This window comes from Berghia stephanieae, chromosome 5 (genome assembly GCF_034508935.2).
Source record: "Berghia stephanieae isolate SIO BIC M18660-M18661 chromosome 5, UCSD_Bste_1.3, whole genome shotgun sequence".
Taxonomy (NCBI): domain Eukaryota; kingdom Metazoa; phylum Mollusca; class Gastropoda; order Nudibranchia; family Aeolidiidae; genus Berghia; species Berghia stephanieae.
Genome location: NC_088364.1, coordinates 43300697 through 43313196, shown reverse-complemented (window position 1 = coordinate 43313196; position 12500 = coordinate 43300697). Strand labels below are relative to the sequence as shown.

The 12500-nt window shown below is 33.8% G+C and overlaps 1 protein-coding gene across 25 annotated transcripts in view; it reads right to left on the bottom strand.

Moving 5' to 3' along the window:
* LOC144972968 (uncharacterized) overlaps positions 1-12500 on the bottom strand; it is a 56436-nt gene that overhangs the window by 33046 nt on the left and 10890 nt on the right. For 8 of the 25 annotated variants that reach the window (XM_078914833.1, XM_078914841.1, XM_078914828.1 and 5 more), the window contains 3 exons: positions 8734-8829; positions 6027-6113; positions 4751-4798 (listed from right to left, as the gene is read on the bottom strand). In XM_078914833.1, the coding sequence (XP_078770959.1) occupies positions 4751-4798; positions 6027-6113; positions 8734-8829 (231 nt within the window). The remainder of the gene's footprint in view (positions 1-4750; positions 4799-6026; positions 6114-8733; positions 8830-12500) is intronic. The other 17 variants (XM_078914830.1, XM_078914845.1, XM_078914837.1 and 14 more) reach the window with 3 other exon arrangements.

The window sequence follows — 12500 nt, the reverse complement described above, 5'->3', positions numbered from 1 at the left end:
AAATATTATATTAAGTGGCAGGTCTGAAGGAGGCAACGTGTTCTATAAATACTTTCATGAACTCTAACATGAAAGCGCGCCGTGTTAAAAGCCACTTTTGTTCCGACCAAGGAAAATCTGGTTCTGACTCAAAGACATACTATCGCTTTAATATGTGGTGGGATATGTGATCAGTCCCTCCTCTCGTTGACTTTCGTATAGGAAGACATGACTAATGTATGTGTAAGCACCAAGACATACACTATGAAAATATAGTTAGCACACAAACCTTGAGTGGGCGGATTTCTAACCCTTACGAAACAGAACTTCTTTCGCGTCATAATTTCTCCCGTTATTCGCCTCCTTATAACTAACTACAGACCAAACCGTTTTCACCGAGATATCAGTAAAATAGTTGCGTCAATGGCTTCAATGAAGCCCGAGCCACATCTCTATTACTGCCTTCTTAGTGAATACGATAAGATAATAATAATAATAATAATAATAATAATAATAATAATAATAATAATAATAATAATAATAATAATAATAATAATAATAATAATAATAATGCTGAAAACTTATATAGCGCTATAACTCCGAGACACCAGACTCTAAGCGCTTAAATTACAAATTACTTTGGCTGAAACATACTCATTTACACACACAAGCACACACACACACACACACACACATACACGCACACAACACAACACACAACACAAACCAAACCTATCTTGCTTCTCATACCATCTACTAAAATCGAAACAAATATGTTTTAAGCGAACGTTTAAAAATAGACAAAGATTCTTTTTCACGAATGCTCTGCGGTAAGGCGTTCCAAATAGAGGGTCCGAAATGAGAAAAGGATCTCATTCCAGCATTTTTTCCGAATTCGAGGGACAACTAGTTTTGTGGAATCACTGGCCGAACGTAAGGCGCGGGGTTTTGAATATCTTTCAATTAGTTCTGAAAGGTAGGAAGGGGCAGTACCTTCAAGACAACGATACACTAAAATACAAGCTTTGAATGTAATCCTTTTCTCAACAGGCAGCCAATGCAGGTCATGAAGTAGAGGTCCGGCAGAGTCGCACCTACGCTTCATGAATACTAGTCTGGCAGCGCTGTTTTGGACAATCTGAAGACGTTTCAGATTGTATTGCGAAACGCCAAACAACAGAGCATTACAATAATCCAATTTCGATAGTACGAGGGACACAACCAGGTGCTTGGTCACATCCTCAGATATGAACCGTCTAATGGAAGCAATCTTTTTTTAGTTGGAAAAAGAGAGATCTAACCAAATTATTAACCGGATGCTCCATCGACAGTCCAGAGTCTAAGAATGTGCCAAGGTTTTTCACTTTGTCAACAATTTGAATGGAGGCATCCCCCAACTTCAAATCCGTTTCACTTTTCCACTTCCTGTTCCCCACATACAGCACCTCCATCTTATCATCATTCAGTTTCAGTCTGTTCTCATTCATCCATTTCTTAACACTTTGGATACAATTGTTACTATTGGCTGATACTTCTTGTAAATTTCTCGTATTGGAAACGCAGTACAATTGCGTATCATCAGCGTATTGATGGTAAGACAGACCGAAACTTCTGATGATTTTAGACAGAGGGCCAACGTACAAAACAAAAAGAAAGGGTCCAAGTACTGAACCCTGGGGAACCCCACAATCAAGAAAGATTTCCTCAGATCTATATTCATCCACCGTAATAATCTGTTTACGATTAAACAAATATGACCTAAATCAATCAAGCGCTGCACCAGACACGCCATAAGTAATTTCAAGACGTTTGAGAAGAAGATTGTGATCAATAGTATCAAAAGCAGACGATAGGTCAAGCAAATTCAGCAAAGAACATGAACCATTGTCTATAACAGAGAGGAGATCACCAACAACCCTAACAAGTGCGGTTTCCGTCGAATGATGTTGCCTATAAGCAGACTGAAATTTTTCTTCAAGACAATTATTTTTAAGATGAGACAGTAATTGTTTCAAAACAAGCTTTTCTAAGATCTTAGAGAGAAAAGGAAGATTAGAGACAGGGCGATAGTTTTTTAACTTCTCTTTATCGAGATCGGGTTTTTTCAAAAGGGTTTGACATGAGCAACTTTGTAAATGTCTGGTACAGCACCTGACTGCAACGAATTATTAACAATACATGTAAATGGTGTTAAAATTACATCAATGCATTTTTTTCGAATGGCAGTATTTACGGGGTCTAAATCACAACTTTTAGTTGGAGACGACATAATGCAATCACACAAGTCAGCTTCAGTAATCTTTGAAAAATGTGTTAATGAATCACCATGAAACGTGTCAAATGTTGTATGGATAGATTCGGACGAGAGTTCTTTCCTGATGGTATCGTTTTTTCTTTAAAATATTGACCAAAGCGAGTTGGTAGATCTGCACGATCGATTAAAGATGGGAGAGCTGATTGCGTCTGTTGTCCCAGCAGTTCCTTGGTCAAGGCAAAGAATTGTCTCGAACGTCCCACGTTTTTGGGGCTTTCTTCATAGAATTTCTTTTAGGCCCTGAAATTGACGGCTTTTGCATCATTTCTAGCCGCGATGTACCGCTTCTTATCGACAGCATCTCTGGACTTGAGCCATTTTCTTTCTGCCCGCCTCTTGGCTAATCCATTCAATTTTATTTCGGTATTATACCAGGGTGCTTGACGTCTCACTTTTACTGCTCGAGTTGTTAAGGGAGCATGCTTGTCCACCGTACCAACAATTGACTCGTGGAGACCATTCGCATCATGTTTATTTTTAACGTTATGGTCAAGGTCTTGTTTAAAAATGTTCATGTTTGTATTCTTCAAATTACGAGATGTTATCATCTTTTTTACTTCGTGCTTCATTGGAAATAAAAGATATTGAGTAAAAATCAATCTCCGCCTGTAAAAGTCAACAACCCACATAACGATGCCATCTCTGGAAATGCAAGCAAAGCAAGTACTGCTTATCTACATTGTCTAAAGATCGCTCGATCTAGTCTCAAGTCTAGATACGAACGTGATATTTAATAATTACAAGCTCAGAACATTTTAGACAATACCTACTCAACTTTGGGGTGAATGTCTTCAATACGCAGTGACGGATATTGTAAAGTATTCTCAGGATTCTATCACCCTCTCGGGAAATTCCGAGCGTGCCAAAATCCAATGCTCGTGAGATACATTACAATACATTCGGTCACCCAGCTCGGCATTTTGGAATCCTTCGTCTTCCTAATTGATGGGATCCTGAACATTTTAACTCCATTTCGACCCTGTCTTCCAGTGTACATGATGATTAGGCAGTTATTTGGCATTTTTCACTTTTTAAAATCGGACATGACCTTCTTTTTCACCATGGTTTACTAACCAGCCTTGTTCTTTTGTCATCCGGAAATAAAAGTAGGTCATTGCGTGACGTCATCTTCGAACTATCTATTGCAGAGCGTGTTGGAATTCCGGGTGCCAGAATCCAGCGAGTGCTGTGTAAGTAGTATAAGTAATACAATAGGATGCTACAAACCGAGGTGTACTGTATAAAATAAAATTTGGTCCCATATGCCCTACAGGCAAGATGAACGAAGCACTGAAAAAAAAAGTAGACCTAAGGAGGTCGGTTAATAATTGGGCAGGTATCTAAAACATACACCATGCCATGTCACGAATTACAACAATTAAGAAATTTGCATATATATGGAATCACATCGCAAACTGTGACTGTGTCTGACTTTCCTGAGAGGAAAAAGCAAGATAAATAGACAGAGGGACATAAAGAAAATGAGATCGATAGACAGAAAGAAAAGTAGATAGATAAATAGATAGATATATCGATAGATAGATTGATAGCGAGACAGATAGATAGACAAAGAGACAGATTGATATATAGAAAGATAGATAAATAGAAGGATATATAAATAAACATATAGACAGACAGACAGACAAACAGACAGATAGATAGATAGATAGATAGATAGATAGATAGATAGATAGATAGATAGATAGATAGATAGAGTGATGGATATGTAGATGGATAAGAGATAGATAGATAGATAGATAGATAGATAGATAGATAGATAGATAGATACCTTGTGCATGTGTATGTTACAAGTGTGTAAGTACTTGAGTGTGCAACTGGTATATGTATATAAAGATATGGCTGTGTGTTTTGTGTTAAATTACGTGAGTGATCTAGATCAAACAAAAATCGCATTATCAAAGCGTGTTAGGGGCCGTTAATCATAACAATGTCATGTGGTAAGCATAAAGGTCTATCTCCATCCACCATAAACGCCGCCTGAGGCACGACCGTAGTCTGCTTTCCAGATTACACTCGACAAGAATAACCATGCCACCAAATTACGTCAGCTGACTTTTTTTTCTAATGGCTATTGACAAAGGCAAAGTGTGAAAAGCAAACCTTGTTAACAGTGGGTGGAAATAGACCTTAACACGGGCAATGTGGACAACTGAAACGTTTGAGGTCGTCTCCAGAGAGGTAGGACGTCTAGGCGGTGGATAGTTCTTTTTAAAAATAATTTTCTCTCACTTATTTATTATCACCGATACTTTCGCTGATTTCAAAATTTACTGATGTTTGATAGGTTGACAAAAATCGAAAATAATAAAAGCACCGTGGTCCATCACTTAATGAAAATCTCCGGAGACGTCTTCATAATATTATGTTTGAACCAGTACGTCCGCTCACCAACCCAATAATATGTGTGTATTCAAACCACTCTATCACTCAAAGTACCTTAGATAACTCAGGGGTTTTCTTTGGGGACGAGGCAAATAGCTCTGCCTACAAGCAAGAAAAATTCTTAGATCAATACAAAAATGAAAAGAAAGAAGAAGAAAATGAAGGGGCATTCTTAAATAATTAATCGAAGAAAACTTAAAATAATAAAGATGGCACACCAATTAAAGCAATATATATCTATAAATAATAAAGACAATAGTCCATTGACCCCATATTTATAAGTCTGAAAATTGGTTAACCAATTCGGAACTAAGTAGGGTCTAAATTGCCGTATTCCAAAAAACGATGTGTGTGTGTGTGTGTGTGTGTGTGTGTGTGTGTGTGTGTGTGTATATATATATATATTATAAAACAAAACAAACAAAAACACAAACAAACAAAAAACAAAACAAAAAGCACACACATAAAAAAGAACCCACAAATAAACCTCAAAACAAAACAAAAACAAAACAAAACACGTTTATAAATGTTCACTGAAGTCTCGGGTTTGAGAATTTTTTGACACGATGTGGGTCATAAATCAATCGATAATTGAAAGACGAGTTTTCTGGCCACAATGTTAAAAACGTGTGTTTTTCCTCCCAGAGTAAGGCTGTATATGCACATCTATGCCCTAGTCATATTACGTATATCCCGACAATAACCAACTATACAAAACAAAACAAAAAACCCCAGCAAAATGCTGGTGGATAATAATGCATAGTTTGCACAATAAGAGCTTTTTCCATATTCTGATTAGGAGATCAAAATATTATATTTATAACACCAGGCTTAACCTACACCTGTTGACGAAAGCTGGGTGGCGTTTAGGTATCGTCGTTTTCAATTTTAATTACACTCAAAACCGGAACCGCAAGGTAAAAGATATATATATATATATATATATATAATATATATATATATATATATATATATATATATATATATATATATAATCAAATGTTTACTTAAAATTGCATTATTGTACATTTATTCAGTGTTGGCGGTTGGATAGGGTTGCACAAGATTGAAAAAGAATCTTCAATGTTTACATTTGATTCTTCCGATATTTTAAAAGACAGAAGGAAAACAATTCTAGATGTTTTTAAAAAGTGAACACACCCCCCCCCCCTCCCCCCAAAGAAAAGAGTCAAAATCGATTCATGTACGTTAAAAAAAATAATAAAGGGAATGATTCCAATGGACCGCTCGATAAAAAAAAAAAACGAATCTACTCTAGGGCTAAGAAAAGGTAAACTGAAGGACAAATAAAAATACTTTTAGCACATACCTGGAAATGGTAGTGTTTCATGTAGGAATCCAACATCCTTCTTACTTGGACTTCCTTCTTCCCGAAACATCCACCTTTGCCATTGCCCTGAAATCAATCATTCCCAATTGAGAGTGTACACAATTTCCAAAACAAAACTATATAATTTAACTGATATCAGCAATCTCAACATTGCACATGTAATGCCGAAAGTACAATATTTCGGCTATGCTAAAAAGGGAAAGTTGGAGAACCATCGGTGCAAGATAAAAATCTGAAAAGCGATGCCACTACCTGACGATGTCGGATGAATAATAAAAAATATTTTTAAAACGAATAAACAAACAAATTAACAAATAAAACAAAGACCCCCCCCCCCCCCATACAAAATCAAACAAAAACAAAAAGTAACGAAAAAAAAAATCCAACTAAACAAAACAAAACAATAAATAAAACAATAAACAAAAAAAGTTTGACCCAAAACACAAATATCGTTGACTGAGGATCCTATAATTTCAGACATTCTGACTAAAAAAACAAACATGATCTTATATAATTAAGTCCTAGATGTGCGACAAGTTAAAGCCACGGAGATTTTAATATTTTCCTCTTCGTGTTAGACTTTAATTCTAGACCACTTTTCAGATTTTTATATACCTACAGTTTCAAGGAAATGTTAATTGACGATAGTAATTAATCTAATGCAAAGCCATGCTTTAAATTACACACATAACATATATATATATATATATATATAATATATATATATATATATATATATATAATATATATAACATTATTCAAAGTGAAAGGTTGAATTATGAAAATGTTACATTATAATGTAGAATGATAAATTTGTTAGTTCCAAGAAATGTACATGAAATAATAAATTCTTAAAAAAGAGAAAACGATTAATGAAGCACCATGCAGAGAATAATTCTATGATTCTTCAGAATACAAAATGTCATAAATCATTTTCATTCAATCTTATTTTTCAATGCGTGTTAGTACAGAAAAAAATATGAGTCGGATCCGAATCCATGAACAGCATCTAAATGTAAACATGAGACCGTTTACAATAAAAAGTCATGTGACCTTTGAAACCAAATTTTACCCAGTTCTGAAGTGTGAAAATCTGGGTCTATCGCAAAGTGCTTTCCATCAGATTTGACGTATGTTTAGTGACAAAGTCACTGCTTCGAGGTAGAGGAATGGCGAGGAGTAAATATCGAATGTACAGGGACTAAAACCAGGTCCATGTTTCTCGTAGACGAGTGAATTACTGACCGGCTTCTTTCAAATGAATAAAAATGTAATGTGTTTTGTTGATAGAAGCTGATATTACCGAACAATTTTTGTTCTTTTGTTTGTTTCGTTTTTTTAAAAAATCCGATTCTTCATTGAAAAAACAACATTGTAAGATAGATAACATAATATTAGTGTTTCAACCATCACAGCACTCTCGTACATTGACACAAACTAATAAAAATATAGGGGTGGCTTGTACATGATCAGAGAGAATTCGGAGAAAACATAAGATAAGAACGTCAAAACAAATGTATCTCAAACTGTTTGCCTTGATCCTACATAGTTATCTGTTAGCATTTACTTTTCCAACTGCACAAATTGAAAGACGGTGAATTTTGAAATCACAATAAGGTTTCTGATTTGTTAGTTACAAAAGGAAAATAGAACAAAGCAACTCTGCTGTGCACTGACAATAATTTCATTTTGGCCTCAAAACGTTTACGCCATTTAATTTGTCATATATTAAAACAACAGATAAAGGTGACCCTTAACTTTTCAAAAAGATCTGAGACTTCAAATAAGGCAGGCTGATTTTATGGGATTTCTTTTTAAAATTTTTCCTTGTATTTTTATTTTTGATTTATAGGGTACTGTTTCATACACACTTTTCCATATTTCTATCTTGTATCAGTGCCTGCTCCCTACGTTGAAAAAAATTTCAGGTTAAAGACTTTAGGTAATCCAAGTGTCATCTTAATAAGAACATAGTTTATATTTCGAAATATCCACTGATTGTGCTTTAGGAGTTGCACAAATAGTTCAAAACAACATTAATTCAGAACACGTGGAACGAGACATGTAACCTGCAAGGCGGTAGTATAAGTTCTTTTTGATAAGGCAACTGTGTTACCGGTCAGTTACTCATTTTATCCCAGAGTACGGTGTGAACATTTGAGTTAAAAATCTTTTCAAAGGATCAAACTTTGCTCCACCCACAGTGGAATTCAAACCTGCATTACGCTATCTTTCTAATATATATATATATATATATATATATATATATATATATATATATATATATATATATATATATTATATATATTTTTTTTTTTTTTTTTTTGGCCAAAAGAAAAAAAAAAAAAGATTTGTCAATGTACTGCAAAGTTCAATATATATATATATATATATATATATATATTTATATATATATTATATATAATATATATATATTTTTTTTTTTTTTTTTTTTTTTTTTTTTGGCCAAAAGAAAAAAAAAAAAGATTTGTCAATGTACTGCAAAGTTCCAATATATATATATATATATATATATATATATATATATATATATATATATATATATATATATATATATATATAATATATATATATATATATATAAAGAATGTCTTGACGTTCCCAAATATTTTCAACATCACCCCTGTATCATGTAATAAAAATCAACCAGACCACGCAAACATACCCCGTTCATTTGTGTGAGCTGGACTTTGATTTCTGGCTGACTGAAATAATGTTTTAGAGCTCTATCGTGAAGTCCGTCATATTGAAGAGCTGGTCTCTGGGATTGGAGAAAATTAGTGAAATTATGGAAAATCTGCTTGATTCAGATATACAGAAGCTGCTTTTATGTCTATGATTCAATTATTCTTTATTAGCGGAATTTTACAAATAACTTTGTTTTATTTTTAAAAAATGGTTGTATGACGTAAAATTCGGATGATGTGAAGGTTCAGCTCAGAGTGATGAAGACAGAAGGTGGGACTGACTGTCATCTTACAGTCTCTATGCTAGCCCAAAATTTCATTATTTTTTTTTTATCTAAATGAATGACAAACGAATGGTTTAACAAGTTTAATATTTGAATGAAGACAATAAACCAAAAACAGGGGGCAACAAAGAAAATATCAGACTGGATGGAGTCATTTCTGATGCTTTAACTCTATCCTTACCCATTATACGGAAATCGTCACATTCGTTACGTTACAAACAACAGTTTTTTCATTCAGATTTCTTTTGGATATTACAAAATTTGAAGAACATTTTAAACATAGAAGAACTTAATGCTGTGTTGTGGAGGCCGTTTTGCTGGACAAACTTAATTATGTATAGCATGTTCTTATTCCTTTTGGGTTAGTTTTAAAAATCTATTTTATGTTGTGTGATTATGACGTTTGGGAGGAAATCCGGAAAATGGTCGGTATGGACAGAGTTAAAGTACGTGGAAAATAATGGAAGATAGTATGAGCAGATAATAACATAGACAATTGGATGGAATATTGTGACCAACCGCCTCAAAGCGGTATTAAGCCGGGATTAACCTAAAAAAATGAATTTAAAACCCAAATCTTGTAAATTACATTCAATGTCTTTAAAGTAGAGAGTAAATATTATAGTTTTGAATTAGTAATTTGGTTTGTTTTAGCTTTAATCTCGATTTTTAAATATCTGATTTATCCTAACATTATATCAGATTGACACAATAGGTAATATTTACTGTAAAATTCAAGCGATTTTAAGATAGGTGAGAAAGAAAGACATATATTTAAACTTAAACTCAATAAAAGTCAACCTCTTATCAATTATAACCAGAATAAGGTGCGCGATATTCCATTTTAAATCAAATAGTTTTATTATTATTAGTTAACAAAGTTAGAAAACGACAGGCGCTTTATTCTTGTACAAGGCACATAACACAATATCCCATTTAACCCGAGTGAGAATGAATAACTCACTATTATATTTAAGCGGATATTGTATGTAGGGCTTAATTTTTCAAAGAAAAAAACCCAACAAAAACGACAAACCCTTAAATGCCGAGAATGAATCATAGTGTGTCCTATACGGTAATAGAATAACATAAAATAAACATCGACAATTATACAGGGCATTTCCACGGATTTGCCATACAACGCACTTCACTATGTATAATTTAATTACTTTAATAACTGAAGACATGGCCATTTACACCCAAAAAAAAATAATTAAAAAAAAAAAAAAAGACGTAACAGCGATGTGACTTCCCATTGAATAGAAGCCTTAGCCGCATCGTGAAAGCGTTAAGTATTGATGAGTTTAATTCAGCACTGTCAATGATAAAGAGTCAAACTAGATGAGTCACCCCCCCCCCCCCTTTCCCAATCATGCATACATAATATTTATACCTGTAACACGACTATCGATTAATTGGTTTGATAACAGAACTTGTCTATAGCCATGACATATCTTTATTTGATCGAATAAAAGCGATCTACTGCATTGCTTTTGGATGTGAGGATGTACGTATAATGACGAGGCTGGAAAGCTGAATGGTTTGGGTTTTATTCAAAATGATAAAAACAAAACAAAAACAAACAGAATTATCAAAACAAAGAAAAAAAAAAAGAACACCAATGAAGAATTTGAATGTTAGCATCAGTTAAAACAGTATAATATTAGGTTTTGGATTTCCCAATTCTCAGCCTTGGTAACGAACAATGAATTTTACGTAAATCCTTTCATTGATATTCAAAAAGTATGTATGAAACAGTACCTGACAAAGCAGGAATTAAAAAATACAAGAAAAAAATAAAAACATCCAACAAATTCACCCTGCCTTGACAGGCAGTCGAGGCAGGCTGATTTTTTGGGGGGTGTTTTTTTTTTCTATGTGTTTTTCATTTCTGCTATGTCTGACACTGTTTCATAAACACTTTTTCAAATCTTTATCTTGCCTGCTCCTAATTAGTTTGTTTTGCCAATATCTTCTTTGGTGTGTAATAATAGGAATTTAATGGTTGCTATATTTTGTGTCAAAATGAATCGCTCTCAAAACACTAAAGAGAAAGAAGTAAACCCGGACGTCCACACGGTATATCTTTGTTGATTAGGCTTTGACCGACTTTCAACAATTCCATTCTTTTTCGCTTGCTTGAAAGAGTCTCGAAATTGCACGATAAATATAATGATAAATCCTTTGCCATGTTAATATTTGGTCATTTATTTCACTCTATCCTTACCGATCATTTTCGGTAATTTCCCAAAATGGCAGGCTTACCCAGCAGAAAAAAATATTTTTTAAACTCAGACAAGCTCTCAACAAAATAACTGTATGTTCTTCTTAATTAAATAAAAGATCATTGTGATGTACAAAATAAATATGAATAAGAAAAAATGTATATTGTGTCATAACAAATGTGACGATTTTGTTCCAGGTGGTAAGGAGAGGGTTACGTAGAACCGACCGACTCTATCCATCACCTTCCTTATGGTCTAGTTTAATCAAACAGAATTCATACAGCTTGTGGCACTTTTAGGTCATATTATAAACGCACAAGAAAAGGAAGACGGTACACAACAGTAAAAAATGCCAGTAATTATAATTCATCGATGATCGCAAACAATACTGACTCAACAATGCATAATGAAAAAAAAACCAACACACGAGACAAGGCATAGAAATAACGTATACAAATCCCAATAGAAATCTACAAACATGTATTGTACGAAACCGTTTAAAGTCATACAGACACCCATCAATGTTGGAAGTCAAAAACACCCATTCTTGTAAGTCACACAGACAGTTAATTAACAATTTAAAAAATAGTATCGTCTCATACATAAAAAACACCGCGCTCATACCTGACTAACTCCTCAGTGAATGACCCCAGCTAGAACCTGGGTAAAAAGAAAATCGCTCTACTTGAAAGGACAGAGAACCAAAATAAAATTTAAAAAATGGATGGGAACAACAAATCGAAATAGACGAAACCTTCCATCAGTGCTCATAAACCCCATTCCACCATTTTAAAGATGCCATAAACCCGTACAATTACCTACTCTTTAACATGTTTCATATGAAGAATTCTATTCGCATACCTATTGGGACCTATTTGAAATAAAAAGGGGAAGGGGGCGCGCAACAAAGTACACATAAAGGCAGAATACATCGTTCAAATGAAATCAAAGAGTGACACAAACCAAACAGGCAACAATCCAAACAACTAATATTTATTTGACAAGTAAAGGATCGATACCACAAAAGAATAATTACACTAAATACGGTAATGGTTGGTTCTCTTTCAGTGGACAAATAGGTCAACAATTTTTTATTTTTTTTTAAAGATATGCTTGAAGTCCCAGAAGTGAAAGTTTTTTTGTTTTTTTTTTTCATGATTTTTTTTTTCTTTATCTTCAAATAAGAATAATATTTATTAGTCGAAGGAAACTAATTTTACACAGCTCTCATTAACT